This window comes from Oncorhynchus gorbuscha, linkage group LG01 (assembly GCF_021184085.1).
Source record: "Oncorhynchus gorbuscha isolate QuinsamMale2020 ecotype Even-year linkage group LG01, OgorEven_v1.0, whole genome shotgun sequence".
Classification (NCBI taxonomy): domain Eukaryota; kingdom Metazoa; phylum Chordata; class Actinopteri; order Salmoniformes; family Salmonidae; genus Oncorhynchus; species Oncorhynchus gorbuscha.
The window spans coordinates 84,301,906-84,321,870 of NC_060173.1; the positions used below are offsets into that span (position 1 = coordinate 84,301,906).

Here is a 19,965-nt window from a genome sequence, read left to right on the forward strand (position 1 = left end):
TATTTCTTTTACTATAAAGGTGCATTTTTTTATGGTGAAAATGATCTTCCCCAAACTTGAAACTCACACACTGTGTATGTACACCAGTTAGGGGTCTACACCCCTTGAGAAGCGGATTAATGTGCTTCATTTTAAGACGTTATTTGACCACTTTAGTTGTGATACAAACCTTATTAAAACATATAGGCCTACGGGCCAGGCGACATGAGGTGGGTGACTATAATTTGAAAAGGTTGCAAAAAAAAGGCATTGTTTCTTATGCTGGGCATCATTCACAAAATAATATATCATTTGCAAGTGATAGGCTGATATTGTCACCCATCAGACTATTCTTGATTTAATCTAGTCTTTACATATACTAAACACTATATGTGTGCCATTTGTTTGGATTTTGTTTTGATGGACCATTATCATGCACCTGCATCGAAAAAGGTTCAGTGGGGAAAAATACACATGTCATTTATGCACTTAAATAGCGAATGGAGGACGCTTTTTCCCGTGGTTCATTTTCATGACCAGACAGGTAAGCTGTACTCCTGTTGTAAATATAAACAATGTGCTTAATGTTAGGAAAGTTGAAAAATAAATACAGTAGGCCTAGACTATATAAAGCTGATTCTCTTTTTAGTAGAGGCCATCACTATGTTTCTCGCGCAATTGTATAGCCTACTGAAATATTGCACAACATGAGCTTGTGGGCTTTCATGAAGTGTTTGATTCGATTTTTGAAGACATTTGCATTGATGTCGGAGTGATTAGAGGGACTGAGTACCAAGCGGTTAGCAAGTTTGGTAGGCTACTAATGACCATCAGCTGCATCAGAGCTTGGAGAAGCCTAATCACCTTGACTAAACGGTCACATGTAATTTGACTGACTTCATGACTCGTGACCACCTGTGTGGAGGTAATACGGTCACCGCAACAGCCCTGGTCATGGTTAAGTTGTATACTGGTTGTGAAAGGATGTTTTTTAGAAACCCCAAAATATATATTTTTACCTGGTCGTAATCTGACCAGATAACCAAAATATGAAGTCTTTCCCAGGTGACTTGATGTTGTCATTCAAAATATGTATTTAGCTGAATGTAATCTGGTTATCGGACTTCTCTTCAACCAGAAAATTACATTTTTATGAGATCCCCTGCCAAACGGTGGGACATCATTATGACCAGCCTACTGTAGAAAGGGGATCTGTACAGTGACTCTGTGACAACCACTGCCTCACAAGCTGCTAAACCCTGAGATCCCACACACTTCCCTTCCATAATATTATGGAGCACTATGGAAACATGGGATAATATTTGGGAGTGGTGGAAAAGACAACGGGCAGGTTATGGACAACATTAACTCCCTTTGAATACGCCCTGTTTGGTTGCTGTTCCCCAGCAAAAGCCATTCGGAATTTCTGATTACAACGTCAACAGGCATATATGTTTTCTCTTCGTCCTTGTATCCTCCGTAGGAAAGCATTTAGTTGCTAATTGACGAGGTACTGCAAACCTTTCACAGTGCATGGTTGAGGGATGGATTCTAGGTTTTCTTTTAAATGGCATGGATTTCTACATAAATGGCATGGATTTCTACATAAATGGCATGGATACATCCTGGCATCACTGTCAACTAAGACAGCTCTCTCTTTCTATATTCCAAGACATATTTTGCAGAGTTGAAGACACTGCAATTGACAAAGAATGACACACAGAAACATTCTGTTGTGTTTATGACAGTGTGTGTATGTGTAAGGTGGGCTGTGTGTGGGGGTTGACTGGAAACCGCCACTCACACAGCCTCATGTTGAGTGCTCACATATACACACATATATATATACACACACACACACACACACACACACGCGCACACACACACACACACACACACACACACACACACACACACACACACACACACACACACACACACACACACACACACACACACACACACACACACACACACACACACACACACACACACACACACACACACACACACACACACACACACACACACACACACACACACACACACACCATGAGGCTCGGGGGTGGAGAGAGAGGCGGTGTTGCTGTTAAGACTGGCATCAGCTCCTTCATGGATCATTCTCACTACAAGAGACAACCTCACTGGAAAGAGAGAGAGAGAGCGAGAGAGAGAGAGAGAGAGAGAGAGAGAGAGAAGGGAGAGAGAGAGAGAGAGAGAGAGAGAGAGAGAGAGAGAGAGAGAGAGAGAGAGAGAGAGAGAGAGAGAGAGAGAGAGAGAGAGAGAGAGAGAGAGAGAGAGAGAGAGAGAGAGAGAGAGAGAGAGAGAGAGAGAGAGAGAGAGAGAGAGAGAGGAGAGAGAGAGAGAGAGAGAGAGAGAGAGAGAGAGAGAGAGAGAGAGAGAGAGAGAGAGAGAGAGAGAGAGAGAGAGAGGGAAGGGAGGGAGGGGGAAGAGACAAGCCAGCGGAGGGAGCAGAGACAAAGCTTGCTGACGGAGGAAGTGAAGTGTGCTCTGCAGCATGTGGACCATGTGCTCAGGTAAGAACAACTCCAACTCCTTTCTGTCCCTGCACACGTCTATTTCTCCATACCACTCTATTTCTCTCTGTCTTTATGTCTGTTTCTCTGTCCCTGTCTCTCTCTATATTTCTGCATCTCTGTGCCCAGTGGTTGCCATTAGAAAGGTAAACAATTTATTTTTATCAGTTTATTTTATTAGTACTGTTGACTTGTAAACATTACACGCTATCGTATCCAAAGTTCAAACTCCACTCCCTCTTCCCTCAATGTATACCCACGTTTGGAATATATAATGTAAATTCTTCACGGAGATTTGTGCATAACGGGAGTATATTAGAAAAATATAATTGCACAGATGTAATATATGGTGAGATTTATCTGCACATATCGCATTGAAAAAAAAATAATAATAATTCTGAGGGCATGGATCCTGCCGTTTTCAAGATTTCGGTGCTGAACTGGATGTATATGGTATTGTCCTAGGAGTATATCTTTGTTTTACTGGTTTGTACTGTGAGTATATCTTTGTTTTACTGGTTTGTACTGAGAGTATATCTGTGTTTTATTGGTTTGTACTGGGAACATATGTGTGTTTTATTGGTTTGTACTGGGAGTATATCTGTGTTTTCCTGGGAATATATCTGCACTGAAGTTTTGTACTGGTGGTACTGTTGTGGAATGTGTGAAACTTGGCCCCATATCTCTTTGTTCCCTAACTCTTTCTTTCTCTGTGGGGCCGCAAGAGAACAGAGGAATAACACACACACACACACAAACTACGCTAACAGGCACAACACACATGAACACACACACACACACACACCCCTCTTGTGGAGAACCAGCCGAAACTTCCCTCCGGGGGGAGAGCTATGTGAGGAATGTGATTATCACGTATTTGTGTTTATTTTATCGCAGCGGGATGCTCACAAAGCAAAGAGGGGACTAGATCAGACAAACGGCTGATGCTGAGTGTGAAACTGTGTGTGTGTGCTTGCCTGTGGGTTAGTGAAGGTGTGTTAGGGTAAGGAGGAGAGACTGTGTCTGCGAATTTGTTTCAGAATTGTTTTAAACCGTTAAACAAAGGAATATGCTCAGTTTCTGAAAGACAAATACATATGCCTTGTACATACATACTGTTCACCTTTTCTATACACTCACACACACGCAGACTTACACCCACACATGCACTTACAGTCACATGTGCACTCAGTCACTGAGAGCCATGCACCCACTCACCCCAACACCCACGCAACCACCCACACACTCACATGCACAGACTAGCACCCTCCCGCCCACATCCACGCACGCACAACAAGCCCAGCCGTCTGTCGAGCCAAGTGCATTACAGAGTTCTTTTAACACACAGCTTCTGAATGGGGGGGATGAATGTGGGGAATTTCAGCTGAAACGTGAGGACAAAAGCCAGGGGGACATTTAAAAGGCATTAACAGATCCATGGGAATCAGGAAGGGAACATACACACGCACTTGCTTGCTCACACATACATATACACACACACAGGAATGAATATTACACAGACTCGCACACAGGGGCGTTATGCTCCCATTATTTTATAGGGGGCACAAAGTACGTGAAGATGCCCCTGGCAAAAAAACAGTCAAAACAGTCATGGGTTGTAACTCTAAAATTCACCGAAAGGCAAAGCACTCTGGGAAATATTCAAATAAGCAGTGTGTTAATAGTACCATAACCCAAGAATGTGTATTTTCTGAAGTCTAGCAACCTTGTCAGCCGGCATGTCAGCTAATATATTTATACAATCTAATCTAACTTGATTGATAGCGTGAAATGTCTTGGGAGATTGGGAATCTATCTAGCTGTCCTGCCCATCATTGGTAGCTAAAATCAAATCAAACGCTGTTTATGTCACTCAACACTCTCTCTCCTCCTCCACTGACGATACTGTCGGCACGCACCAGAGCAGGGTTTCCCAAACTTGGTCCTGGGGCCCACCCTGGGTGCACGTTTTTGGCTTTTGCCCTAGTACTACAAAGCTGATTCAAATGATCAATGCTTGATGAGGAGTTGGTTATTTGAATCAGCTGCGTGGTGCTAGGGCAAAACCAAAACGTGCACCCAGCGGGCGCCCCAAGACCAAGTTTGAGAAACCCGGCTCTAGAGTGTAGCCTACTGCCAAGCATATCCGTGGTGCATCTTAGAAGGAACCACTTATTAGGGAGAATGGAGGTACTCTTTCACTGGTGTGGGCACCCTACGCAAAATACTCCTAAAAGATATTTGAATAGATTATTATTATTACACACACAGAGATGCAGCTCTGGCGTTAGAGGGACAATGGTCTGGGATAAGAGATGACGAGAGACTGGTCATGTTGCATTTTAGTGTGTTAGAGTGATGAATTGAGAGAGAGAGAGAGAGAGAGAGAGAGAGAGAGAGAGAGAGAGAGAGAGAGAGAGAGAGAGAGAGAGAGAGAGAGAGAGAGAGAGAGAGAGAGAGAGAGAGAGATGGAAAGGGGGACCTACATTCACAGGTAAAGAACAGGAATTGAAGTGAATAATGCTCCCAGCTCCCACCACATACCTTACCGTAATTAACTACTGGTCTTCTGTTCAACTGGAGGACAGTAGCACACTTTGTCCTGAATGGTAATACCCTCTCTAGGACAGATGCACACATGTGTAGACTACCTTTAGACATTTTTATTCATTTCTGACTTGAGATACTTGAAATACACCTGGAGAATTAGAAAATTGACTCAAATCGACCATTATCTCCAATGCATGATTTATGGCATGTGTTGCCCTTTTACTTACGGTGTATTTAGCTACATGTTAGCTGTGCAAAAATTAAACCAAATTTAAAGGGATTCTCCGATACATTTGTATACTTTTTAGCCTGTAGTACTGAAAGTAGCGCCCATGAGCCAAAAGTGGTCCCCGAAAATTACGTACTACATCACATATGTGCAGATATGTACACCATGTCATTGCTCTCTCTCTCGCTCTGCTGTGTGTGATTCTTGCTAGCTGTCACTCAAATGGCAAAGGGATGAATCTCATTGGCTGGAACTCGAATTGCTAGGGGGCTGGCACATGTGGGGGGAAATGGCACAGCACAGCTTCCAGAAAACAGTCACTTTCAAAATAGGGATTTTGTGGCTAATTGAGGTAAGACTGTAACTCTGCTCAAAGAATATGCATGTATGAACCACACATTGACAATGTCAGTCCAAAGAATACTTTCAAAATACTTATTAGATGCCAAAATACCGAAACACATGTCTATAGGTTTAGGCACTAATTCCGGCTAGTTAAAGTTAGGGATAGAGTTCAAACATAAAAACTAAACAGGTGCCTAAGCACTGCGAATGAACCTATGACGCTTGGCGCCGTAGCGCACAGTATAAATAACTACTAGATGGTAACTCGCCCTCTTATTGCCCCTAGTGCAGGGGTGTGTCAAACTCATTTGAATTTTTAATGCTCCCTGACTTGTCTAGCTTTCATATCCATGATTATAAGTGAGTTGGACACCGTCAAGAATATAGGTCCATCATCATTTCTACACAGTTTCGATTTGATTTTAGTAATTTTAAAGTATGTTGAGTTTGTCCACCCCCCCCCCCCCCCCCAAAAAAAAATGTAATAAGAAAACTCAAACCAGATGCGGGCCAGATCGGTAGTGGGATGGTTGGAAATTGCCATGGAAAGGAAATGCCATGCCATCATTTTAACATTCTAAATATAGCATTTGGGCTGTGATTTCCACAACTTTTCATGTTTGCCAGACCCTCTGTGAAACAGCATAAAAGATCTTACCAGCAGTATCAGTTAATTCCATCAGTAGTAGTTTATCCAAACAAACGCAACATGACTTCTAAAGGACTGGTCAATAGACCTAACCCTGATGGCACAGTCCATTGAAGTAACCCCACACCGTTCCCAATATTACTGGCACACGGCTTTATGTTTGAACCCATTGATTGCTGAAGAGAATAAGGCAGATATGTTATGGGCTATAGCAGGTGTTCACTGTAGTCATAACTGTAGTCATAGGACTAGTAGGTGACATGATACCAGTTTCAAATACCACAGAATTTGACGTGATATTCAGATGAGAAAACAAGTGTTAATTTATTCCGGAAATTTCACAATATGAATGCAATGCATCTGTCACATATGACTCAATTCTCAAACGATAACTACTCAAGTGACAACATTTGTTGAATTTCCCAAATTACCATCAGATGAAAACTCTTACTTGGGAAATTGAGAGGGTGACAAAAGAGAAAGGGACAGTGAGAGAAACAAAAATAGTTCAAGGGCAGTTTTGGGAAATGTATGCAAATTGATATACACCCCCTTACCAGATCAACCCCCCTCCATCATCCTATCAGAGAGAGAGAGAGAGAGAGAGAGAGAGAGAGAGAGACCAATATACTGTAGATGAACACCCGTTGCAGTTGTTTCACCTCGTCTCATGATGCTAAAGCACCCTGTTATTCTCCACTGTAAAGACATGAACATTATTGCCCAATGGAGAATGCAGAGATGGAGGAAGAGCTAGAGAATGATGGATGAGGAAGGATGGAGGACCTATGACGGAGAGATGGAGGAGAGATGATGAAAGATGGAGAAGGCGTGAAGGTGGAGAGTGTAGGCTATAGAAGATAGATGTACACTCTTAAAATAAAATGTTCCTGGAGGATTTTCTAGGGGTTCTTCAAATTGAAACTGTGGGGGAACCCCTATAAGTTCTTTGAACCACCCTCTTTAATGGTTCCTCAAATAACCTTTTGGGTTACATTTTGGGGATTTTAGCGGCAAACCAGAAGTAAAAGATCCAAATATGAGATAAACTCCCAGCAGAGCCTCAAGTCCAATGGGTTTATCCTCTGGCTTGTTGATGTTAATGTGTTGATGTTCTCCATATCCAGAGCCCCACGTCCAATGGGTTTATCCTCTGGCTTGTTGATGTTAATGTGTTGATGTTAATGTGTTCATGTTCTCCATATCCAGAGCCCCAAGTCCAATGGGTTTATCCTCTGGCTTGTTGATGTTAATGTGTTGATGTTCTCCATATCCAGAGCCCCAAGTCCAATGGGTTTATCCTCTGGCTTGTTGATGTTAATGTGTTGATGTTCTCCATATCCAGAGCCCCAAGTCCAATGGGTTTATCCTCTGGCTTGTTGATGTTAATGTGTTCATGTTCTCCATATCCAGAGCCTCAAGTCCAATGGGTTTATCCTCTGGCTTGTTGATGTTAATGTGTTCATGTTCTCCATATCCAGAGCCTCAAGTCCAATGGGTTTATCCTCTGGCTTGTTGATGTTAATGTGTTCATGTTCTCCATATCCAGAGCCCCAAGTCCAATGGGTTTATCCTCTGGCTTGTTGATGTTAATGTGTTGATGTTCTCCATATCCAGAGCCCCAAGTCCAATGGGTTTATCCTCTTGCTTGTTGATGTTAATGTGTTGATGTTCTCCATATCCAGAGCCCCAAGTCCAATGGGTTTATCCTCTGGCTTGTTGATGTTAATGTGTTGATGTTCTCCGTATCCAGAGCCCCAAGTCCAATGGGTTTATCCTCTGGCTTGTTGATGTTAATGTGTTGATGTTCTCCATATCCAGAGCCTCAAGTCCAATGGGTTTATCCTCTGGCTTGTTGATGTTAATGTGTTCATGTTCTCCATATCCAGAGCCCCAAGTCCAATGGGTTTATCCTCTGGCTTGTTGATGTTAATGTGTTGATGTTCTCCGTATCCAGAGCCCCAAGTCCAATGGGTTTATCCTCTGGCTTGTTGATGTTAATGTGTTGATGTTCTCCATATCCAGAGCCTCAAGTCCAATGGGTTTATCCTCTGGCTTGTTGATGTTAATGTGTTCATGTTCTCCATATCCAGAGCCCCAAGTCCAATGGGTTTATCCTCTGGCTTGTTGATGTTAATGTGTTGATGTTCTCCATATCCAGAGCCCCAAGTCCAATGGGTTTATCCTCTGGCTTGTTGATGTTAATGTGTTGATGTTCTCCATATCCAGAGCCCCAAGTCCAATGGGTTTATCCTCTGGCTTGTTGATGTTAATGTGTTGATGTTCTCTGCACCCATAGCCAGTATGATTTTGCAGTGCATGGTGATCGAACAAGTTTCCAGTGATATTCATCAGATGTGTAGGGAGGGTGCACAGTACATTTTGCAGTGATAAATCAATACTTAAAGAGTCTATTTGAACACTACCTCAGATAACACAAATACATTTTACAGCAGTGTAGAGAAATGCCTATGAGACCCCATAATGCATTGCTCTTTTACGCTACTGTAATATAGAATAACAGTGGTTAACTGTTAGTTTTGCTGTAAATGTACAGCCATTTGTAACAGTGAAGGAGAGAGAAGATGAAGGAGAGAAGGATTGGGAGAGTTGGAGGATGAGATTGAGAGAGATTTGGGCCGGTATGAAACTCTCTCCTCATTGACATTAGAATGGCATTCTGTAATGGGATTAAATATCTACTCCAGACCAATACATCAGTCTAATTCAATGAACCACATTTGGTGTCTAAACTAAGAGCAGCAAAAATGTAGGCTAGTCATATATTCTGGAAACCATGAAACTTCATCAGCCTTCATTTCTGTGTCAAGTCGTGTTATGCATAAGAGTGGACTTTCCTGAAATCGTAGCCTACGTGTCACTACACGCACATGGGTCGCGGCAGGGACGGCCCCGGGTGAAAGGGTTTGGTCATTGAGGTCGGTGTCAGGGCGGGCGGGGGACAATCATACAGCCCGGCTGAGGTGAAGAGCATGTCTCCCCTTTACCTTCGCTGGAGCAGTAAACCCAGTGGCATTTCCGACTGATTCGGTATGCACACGGAGAAAAGCCCCGCGGCTAGCCAGCGATAAGGGTGGAGGGGAAATTACTTGAGGAAATCGCAGATGAGTGATGGGTTATTTGCATGAAGTGCATTCGTGATTGAGAAAGTCAGTTATTCTCTTTCTGTATTCGTTTGTTGGAGAAACTCCTTTCGGCCTAAGGGGATGTTTATTTTTTTTGTGTTGCCTGTTTTTGTAGCAGATAACTGCCGAGTGTCGAGCCCACGGAAGGTGTCTGCAACCATGGGCTCTCTGCTGCACAGCTGTCGGTGTTTGGAGCAGCAAGGAGCGGAGAAAAGAGCCTCGACCCTGGAGACAGACAACCACAAAGTAAGCAACAGCTGTGGACTCGTCGTCTCATCTTTACATGCTAAAATACACTGTTTATAGCATGTTAATTCGATGGGATATAGTATTGTTTTATTTGCAAAATTGTTTCACATTCGTAATCAACATCAACTTTAGGTTTTAGATTCATGTTTAGACAAGTGTCATTATTTCGTCAGTTAGACCTACGTGTAGGCTATCATATCCTACAGTTTGCATTGTATGACAAAGACCAAAGAAGCATTGGCAAATATGTTGGTGAGCATGGCATTGCAACAGTGTGTGGTCTGCCTTGGCTTTGGCAAGAGTATGTGTGTGTGTGTGAGCGTTAGTGCTTGCGTGAGAGAGAGAGAGAGAGAGAGAGAGAGAGAGAGAGAGAGAGAGAGAGAGAGAGAGAGAGAGAGAGAGAGAGAGAGAGAGAGAGAGAGAGAGAGAGAACGAGAGATGAGATCTGAGAGTGTGGTTGGGTGCAGACAGGATCTCTGTGTGTGTTTTCCCTTCTTTAAGTTGAGGGAGGAGGGGTGGTATGCAAGTCAAGCGAGATGTGTGTGTGTGTGTGTGTGTGTGTGTGTGTGTGTGTGTGTGTGTGTGTGTGTGTGTGTGTGTGTGTGTGTGTGTGTGTGTGTGTGTGTGTGTGTGTGTGTGTGTGTGTGTGTGTGTGTGTGTGTGTGTGTGTGTGTGTGTGTGTGTGTGTGTGTGTGTGTGTGTGTGTGGTATGCGAGCTGCTGGAGGACATTCTTGTGTGTGTTTTGGAATGTGATTACCCTGAGGGAGACCCTGTGACTGAGACAAAGAAAGAAAGAAAGAAAGAAAGAAAGAAAGAAAGAAAGAAAGAAAGAAAGAAAGAAAGAAAGAAAGAAAGAAAGAAAGAAAGAAAGAAAGAGGGAGGGAGGACGAGAAGGAAAGAGATTGGAAGAGAGAGGAAGAGAAAGAGAGTGAGAGAAGGCAGGGATACATTTATATTTTCGATTCTATTAATGTCAGTGGTGATATGATTGACATGCAGGTGACTTTAGTATTGCTACTAGTAATATTAATAATAGTTATCATCATCACCATATATTTGTGACATTTAATTCAAAGAAAAAAGCCTTTCAAGCAACAACGCAAGCATTCACAATAGGACCAATGGTTAAAGGGCCTTAACACTTGACTTGTTACAAATGGTTTGTTACTTGTTACAAATGGTTTCATGCAAACACTGCTTCTACAATCTTAGTTGAAATGGATGTTAATATGGATGTCATACAACAGGGGTCATTTGTGAGACACACACAACTGTCTCAAGTCCCAGACACTATGTGTTCATATAGTACAGTTACCGAAGACACATGATGGCATACCCAATATGAAACACACAGCCTCCACTTATAGAATCATTTTTCGAACAAAGCTGTTTTATATGTGAATGATTCTTTAAAGCGTCTTATTGAAGATTTGTAATGGCGACAGTTAAGCTCAGTCATAGTGAATGGGGGGAAACGTAAAACAGAGTTTCTTCTTATAAGTGGACAGACGACGAGGTTAGGGTTCTGGGTTGGTTGTTCCTTGGAGGATATTGCTTGTTGTTGGAACTAGATGGGGAATTGAAACGATAGGGACTGCCAAGAATTGCCCACACACAAATGTTACATATTCTAATGAGCAATCTGGCCCGGACTGAATACCAATACACTTCACACTACAGGCGTATATTATGCAATTGATTGTGAACATAACCAAGTCTGTTTCAAGGTCTGTAAAATTATTCCAGGGATTTTACATGATTGTTATTTGTTCCTATTTTCTGTCCCCTACATGATTTTGGTTTGATGAGAGTTAATGAAAATGAGAACCTAATTAGGATATAATATATCATATAATGTTCTCTTTCAGAACCTGTCCATCAGAACCTGAAATCGTCAAGATGACATGGTGGAGACATCCTTCTCCAGGTAATTGGTCTTCTTCTAGCTGTTATACAGAGTTTATGGAGGATGACATGTTCCTGTTTGTCCAGGCTTTCAAATGAAACCTCTTGACATTTTACAAGTTTCGTTACAGCCTTATTCTAAAATTGATTCAAATGTTGTTTTTCCCCCCTCATCAATGTACACACAATACACCATAATGACAAAGCAAAACCAGGTTTTTACACATTTTTGCAAATGTATTCAAAATAAAAAACGGAAATATCACATTTATGTAGGTATTCAGACCGTTTACTCAGTACTTTGTTGAGGCACCTTTGTCAGCAATTACAGCATCGAGTCTTCTTGGGTATGACACTACAAGCTTGGCACACCTGTATTTGGGGTGTTTCTCCCATTCTTCTCTGCAGATCCTCTCAAGCTCTGTCAGGAGCATCACTGCACAGCTATCTTCAGGTCTCTCCAGAGATGTGAGATCGGATTCAAGTCCGGGCTCTGGCTGGGCCACTCAAGGACATTGTACACTTCTGTACTGTATTGGCTGTGTGCTTAGGGTCGTTGTCCTGTTGGAAGATGAACCTTCACCCCAGTCTGAGGTCATGAGCGCTCTGGAGCAGGTTTTCCTCAATGATCTCTCTCTACTTTGCTCCGTTCATCTTTGCCTCGATCTTAACTAGTCTCCCAGTCCCTGCCACTGAAAAACATCCCCACAGCATCATGCTGCCATCACCATGCTTCACCGTAGGGATGGTGCCAAGTTTCCTCCAGACGTGACGCTTAGCATTCTGGCCAAAGAGTTCAATCTTGGTTTAATCAGACAGGAGAATCTTGTTTCTTATGGTCTGACAGTCCTTTAGGTGCGTTTCGGCAAACTCCAAGTGTGCTGCCATGTGCCTTTTACTGAGGAGTGGCTCTAGGAGGAGTCTTGGTGGTTCCAAACATCTTCAATTTAAGAATGATGGAGACCAATCTTGGGGACCTTCAATGCTGCAGACATTTTTTGGTACCCTTCCCCAGATCTGTGCCTCGACACAATCCTGTCTCGGAGCTCTATGGACAATTCCTTCGACCTCATGGCTTGGTTATTTCTCTAACATGCACTGTCAACTGTGGGACCTTATATAGACATGTGTGTTTCTTTCCAAATCTAATTGAATTTACTACAGGTGGACTCCAATCAAGTTGTAGAAACATCTCAAGGATGATCAATGGAAACCGGATGCACCAGAGCTCAATTTCGAGTCTCATAGCAAAGTGTCTGAATACTTTTGTAAATAAGGTATTTCTGTTATTTATTTTTAATACATTTGAGAGAAAACAATTGAAAAAACTGTGTTCGCTTTGTCATTATGGGGTATTGTGTGTAGATTGATGAGCAAAAACATTAATTTCATCAATTTTAGAATAAGGCTGTAATTTAACAAAATGTGAAACATATCATGGGGTCAGAATACTTTCCAAATGCACTGTATACCTGTTATTAAGTTTCCATTGTCCTGAAGTGGTGATATCTGTGGAAGTACTGTACAAGTCTAGCTCTTGCCCTATATTTTTAGTTTGACTATAGTCAGACTCTTTGTCTGTGACTTTGCGTTTATATTAAGTGAATTAGCTCAACATTTCTAGGGTTTTGGGTCAAGGATGTTTCATGTCTAATTCAGTCAAGGGATTATATCGTTATTTTACAATTATTACAATTATATAGCCATAATTCAGAGGATCGTCCTTTCAGCTCTTTCAATCTTTCATTCTGTCAATATTTCATTCTGTTCTTCCTCTGGCTTAACATAACACCTCCTACAGTGTGTCTAATCATCAGATCATGAGTCATGACTCTTGATGTATTTTGAGAGGGACTGGATGCTATTTAGCTCTGGCAATAAGAGCTATCTGAGCGATGTAGCTCCTGTGAGTACATGTCTACCAAGAAGGACAAGAGAGTAGTTACACTCTTAGAAATAAGGTGGTATCTAGAACCTAAAAGGGTTCTTCATTTGAAGAACCCTTTTTGGTTCCAGGTAGAACCCTTTTGGGTTCCATGTAAAGCCCTTTCTACAGAGGGTTCTACATGGAACCCAAAAGGGCTCTGCCTGGAAACAAAAAGGGTTCTCCTATGGGGACAGCTGAAGAACCCTTTTGGAACCCTTATTTCTAAGAGTGTATGGTTTGGCTGAATGTAAACTGAATTCAAAAAGGCAGAGTGATTCATACAGTACACACACCCCCATGTTTCCCCTGCCTCTGCTCTCCTCAGATGTAAGACACATGACATCATTAAAAGGGAGCTCTCAAGCTCAGTGTGGGTTCCTCGTGTGGGTAGACTGTGTGTGTGTGTGTATTTGTTTGTGTGTGTCTGTGTGGGAGAGAGAATGAAGCCATCCAAAGTGCCAGACCCATTGGTCCATGTTCACTGTATGCGTGCCCTACTGGAGGCTCTCGTACTGGGATACGCTCACTCCCACATCAGGGTAGAGGCTGGGGCTGAGTGAGAGAGGGAGTGGGAAGACAGGAGTGAGAGAGAGAAAGAGAAAGAGAGGAGAGAGCCAGAGGGAGTCAGTGGGAAGAGAGCTCTGCCCCACAGCATAGAGAGGGTGTTTTTAGGTATGGTACATGCACACACAAACACACACACACACACACAGATCAATCTAAATACAATTGCTGCTGGAGCTGCGTTGATGCAGTTACTTTAATCTTAGGATTTTGTCTAGATTAGCTCAAGATTGATCTGCTGTTTTGAAGTCTATAACATTGTACGTCTGTTTCATACAGTTCTCCTGGTTTCAGTCTCATTGAAAAGTTATGAATGTATGAATAGTTTCATTCCAAAATACAATACATACATTTTCTGAAATATTGATAAATTAGCTTTTATTGTTGAAATAAATGTTGATTGACATTGGGTTGTTTAATGACAGACATGTATTTGTTTAAAATCTTACACTTGATGGTTTCATTTCAGAGAGACAAATAATCATTTATTTTTTTGCAAAATGCTACATATCAGCCTCACTCTCAGAGAAATAAGAATACTGCTATGTTTTACACAGTCAAATGTAACAAATAAATACATGTTTAATAAAGAAATGTACAAATGATACATTGCATTTTTTTTTAAAGATGATTCAATACAGTAATATTAGATCTGTATGTAAAACATTTACATTTTACATTTCAGTAATTTAGCAGATGCTTTTATCCAGAGTGACTTACATGACGTTTATTCATCTTAAGATAGCTAGGTGAGACAACCTCATATCACAGTCAAATATACAGGATACAAACAGCCCATTCCAGCTAAACAATGGATACAAAGCATTTTGCAACAACAACAACAAAAATCTATGAATAAAAAATGTGATAAAAGTCATATTTTACACACACATGAAGGTACCCATAAGCCAAAAAACACAGCTGTGAAAAATTGGAAATAAACTCTTTAAAACAAACTCTTTCAAATCTATAAAACATAGATGCAGTACATATGAAGTTCAGCAGAGGGTTTCTCACCCTACTTTCTCTGTCTCCTCTCCTCTCAGATAGTAGGCTGCAGCTCAGACACTCTTGGCAGAATCGTCTCATATTGACTTTACCCTGTCTTCTATATGAGTTCTCTGTGTTCCCCAGGAAAAAAATGAACAGAAAGCCCAGTACAGCATTCCCATATGGTCCTCTACTGACTAGATGTATTACACACACACACACACACACACACACACACACACACACACACACACACACACACACACACACACACACACACACACACACACACACACACACACACACACACACACACACACACACACACACACACACGCACACGCACGCAAACACGTACACATGAAAGTAAACATGCACATACACACACATATACATACCTACAGTCATACACGCACACACACATGCACGCGCGCACACACAAACACACACAACCATTAGTCATCGTCTGTAGTAGTGGTCATATGGTGTATAAGTCATAGTAAGGTGGGAGGAATAGAACAGAGGAACAGACAGATGCGTTGTCCTGATCTTTCTCCAACACAGCTTTAGTCATACTGGATGTGACTGTGTGAAAGAAAGTGGCTTGGGCTCAAAACACGCTCCCTAGTGGTCTCTCTGGTGAATTGCAATGTGTGTGGCAAATAACAAAACATTAAAAAACGCTGACCTGGACTGTGTTAATTAGGCGGAGGTGTAAAGTACTTAAGTAAAAGTACTTTAAAGTACTACTTAAGTCGTTTTTGGGGGTATCTGTACTTTACTTTACTATTTATATTTTTGACAACTTTTACTTCACTACATTTCTAAAGAAAATAATGTACTTTTTACTCCATACATTTTCCCTGACACCCAAAAGTACTCATTACATTTTGAATGCTTAGCAGGACAGGAAAATGGTCCAATTCCCACACTTATCAAGAGAACATCCCTGGTCATCCCTACTACCTAATCTGGCGTATTCACTAAACACAAATGCTTAGTTTGTTATTTATGTTTTAAGGTTGTAGTGTGCCCCTGGCTATCTGTAAATAAGAAAAACAAGAAAATTGCTTTGTTTAATATAATGTGAAATGATTTATACTTTTACTTGTACTTTTGATACTTAAGCATATTTTAGCAATTACATTTACTTTTGATACTTCAGTATATTTAAACGGAAATACTTTTAGACTTTTACTCAAGTAGTATTTTACTGGGTGACTTTCACTTTTACTTGACTCATTCTCTATTAAGCTATCTTTACTTTTACTCAAGTATGACAATTATGTACTTTTTCCATCATATGAGGCCATATGATGGAAAACATTTTGCAATGGAAAATCAAAATTAAACAGCATTACTGGACAAATCCAGGTAGTCCCTCCCTGTTTCTGTCCGTTTTCTTCCGTTTAGTGCCTAATGAACATGACCCTGTATTACATGAGACTAAATGCACTGCTGTAAAGTGGCTTTGTTTCAAAATACATATCGTAATTATATTGTAGAGGAAAACATTGTGTAATCTGAGACAAAACATGAAGGCAGACAGACACAAAGTGGCGACTGGTCCAGAAGTCCAGTCCTCAGACCCCTCGGTCACATGCAATGGCATGAGCCAGCGGACAATACAAGACAACCAGGAAGTCTGAGGGAGGGAGAGACCACTCTGACACTGGGGGGGTCCTGAATTAGGGACACACACACAGCTCCCGGATTCCCCTGAGGGAAACAGGAAGTGAGACGGAGAGAGACAGGCGTGCGCTGCAGGAAGTAGACCCTGTGTCATTCCATCTCTGAACAGCTGTGAAAAGAGTCCCTCTTCTCTCTCTCTCTATCTCTCTCATCCCCTGCCCTCTCCTCCACCTTTACTACCCCCAATGGATTCATAGTGCATTTCCAGGAACCTGAAATGACTGCTCAGTGCAGTGTACTGTGCATAGTAACCCTTGACCTCAGCTCTTTGTCCAGCTGCTGAGAATGGTACAGTATGTGGTTCTCCAGGAGACACCCGGGGCGTGAGTCCACAAGTCTGGCCAGAGGCAGGGCGTCACTCCTGGGGGAAGTGGTGGTTAAATGTGGGGTGTGGAGGGTGTGGATAGGGGTAAGGGAAGGTTAGGTATTGAAGGAGGCGTGGGGTGAGGAGGGGTAGGTATGGGTGCGAACAGGGAGAGCGGCTGGAGGAAGAGCGAGAGGAAGCCGTTGGAGGGAGGGGTGTGTGTGTGACAGAGAGAGAGAGAGAGAGAGAGAGAGAGAGAGAGAGAGAGAGAGAGAGAGAGAGAGAGAGAGAAACCCTGCTTGGTGTGGCGGAGGAGAATGGAATGTTTAAAAAGAACACGCTTCGCCTGCAAATGTCCAGGATGAGGGCGTCTGCTCGTGCCGCTGTGCGTGTGTCTGTGTGGGAGGATGTGACACTCATGTTGACTTGGCCACTCACAGGATATATGAAGAGGAGCGTGACCAAACAAGGGATCAGAGAGGGAAGTGTGCATATAGGTAGACGAGAGAGTGAGTGAGTGAGAAAGAGAGAGAAACCATGGGTGGAATGGGGCACTAAAAGTGAGAGTGAGTCAGAGAGAGAGAGTGGGAGAAGAAAAGAAGAAGAGAAAGAGAGACGCCATCAGCTGCATTTCCTCTGACACCTTTTTCCTACAAAGGAAAGGGGAAAAGGAAGAGAGGAGGAAAGGAGAATGAGGGGAAGGGAAGGGACGGGACAGGGCTGGGCTGGGCTGCAGAAGCAGACTAGCAGGCTCCTTTAAAAGAGTCTCCGTGTTGTCACACACACACCTTAGGTGCACCACCCAACACCCACATATACACACACTCTGCCACCTTTAATCAACTTCCCACACAGTGTATAACACCCACAAACACTTCCTCCATCTACAGAGCCACACATACAAACCTGGAAAACACCACCCACAACCTGTAAACATGTTCCAGTAATGTTTACTGTACATTACTGTCAGGACAGTAGCCAGTAGGTTACTGTAAATTTACAGTAATTTACAGTAGATTTACAGGACCTTTACTGAAACACAGTAAAGTGCATTACTGGAAACACTTCCAGTGCATTACTGGAAGCACAGTGGTAAATGTTGTAGATTTACAGTGCAGGCAGCTAGTGCCAACGATGGGCAGTATTTCTGTTACATGTATTTGATATAGATATTTCAATAGTTTTAATACCTATTTTATCATTTGTATTTCACTGGCTTGAATTACAATTAATGTATTTTTAAACAGTTTAACTAGAATATATTTAGTATTTTCTTATACAAATATAAACTTGCAAGTAGCTCGCTTAATGACAACAATATTCTCGGTAATGGGAACATAATCTTTTTACTTGCTATGACTGTGACATGTTCTTGTTAATCTTCCTAATGATCCATCCCTTTTTTCAATTTTCGCCTAAAATGACGTACCCAAATCTAACTGCCTGTAGCTCAGGACCGGAAGCAAGGATATGCATATTCTTGATACCATTTGAAAGGAAACACTTTGAAGTTTGTGGAAATGTGAAATGAATGTAGGATAATATAACACAATAGATCTGGTCAAATATAATACAAAGAAAAAAACTAAACATTTTTATACCATCATCTTTGAAACGCAAGAGAAAGGCCATAATGTATTATTCCAGCCCAGGTTCAATTTAGATTTTGGCCACTAGATGGCAGCAGTGTATGTGCCACGTTTTCAGACTGATCCAATGAATCATTGTATTTCTGTTCAAAATGTTGTATCAAGACTGCCCAAATGTGCCTAATTGGTTTATTAATAACTTTGGTTTATTAAATAATAAATTGGACAGTGCAGTTAGCTTAACAAGAATTTAAGCTTTCTGCCAATATCAGATATGTCTATGTCCTGGGAAATGCTCTTGTTACTTACAACCTCATGCTAATCGCATTAGCCTACGTTAGCTCAATCGTCCCGTGGGTGGGACACCGATCTGTAGAGATCCTTAATGCTATTTTTTAAAACAAGCAATAGAAAGCTGGTTGCAATTTCAGTTTAATCCACCAGAAAAAAAGAACAAATATTATGGGTAAATATAAAATATACTAATTGATTTAAAAAATCTTTGTAAATGATATCATAAATAAGACTGGTGGAGTTGTTACACATGCAGTTAACAAAAATATATGGAAGTGTCTGCTCTATCCAAAATTATAACCAACTTATTGCAGAAAATAACATTAAACATTAACATTGTTTTTTTTTGGGGGGGGGGATTAAAACTGTATAATATTTGTAGAATGTTATATATATATATATATATATATATATATATATATATAGCTGAAGGCTGGGACTGGATGGTCTTCAGAGATAGATGGGAGGGGTTGAGGGTAGCTGAAGGCTGGGACTGGATGGTCTTCAGAGATAGATGGGAGGGATTGAGGGTAGCTGAAGGATGGGACTGGATGGTCTTCAGAGATAGATTTGAGGGGAGCTGAAGTCTGGGACTGGATGGTCTTCAGATATAGATGGGAGGGATTGAGGGTAGCTGAAGGCTGGGACTGGATGTTCTTCAGATATAGATGGGAGGGGTTGAGGGTAGCTGAAGGCTGGGACTGGATGGTCTTCAGATATAGATGGGAGGGATTGAGGGTAGCTGAAGGCTGGGACTGGATGGTCTTCAGATATAGATGGGAGGGGTTGAGGGTAGCTGAAGGCTGGGACTGGATGGTCTTCAGAGATAGATGGGAGGGATTGAGGGTAGCTGAAGGCTGGGACTGGATGGTCTTCAGAGATAGATGGGAGGGATTGAGGGTAGCTGAAGGCTGGGACTGGATGGTCTTCAGAGATAGATGGGAGGGATTGAGGGTAGCTGTAGGCTGGGACTGGATGGTCTTCAGAGATAGATGGGAGGGGTTGAGGGTAGCTG

General features: G+C 41.9%; 1 protein-coding gene across 1 annotated transcript in view; it reads left to right on the forward strand.

Annotated features, from left to right (window-relative positions):
* Positions 1–204: 204 nt before the first annotated feature.
* The window catches only part of LOC124048303, a 39,908-nt gene continuing 20,147 nt past the window's right edge, over positions 205–19,965 (forward strand). The window contains exons 1-4 of the mRNA XM_046368989.1: positions 205–209; positions 2,417–2,516; positions 9,551–9,681; positions 11,554–11,612. Of these exons, the coding sequence (XP_046224945.1) occupies positions 205–209; positions 2,417–2,516; positions 9,551–9,681; positions 11,554–11,612 (295 nt within the window). The remainder of the gene's footprint in view (positions 210–2,416; positions 2,517–9,550; positions 9,682–11,553; positions 11,613–19,965) is intronic.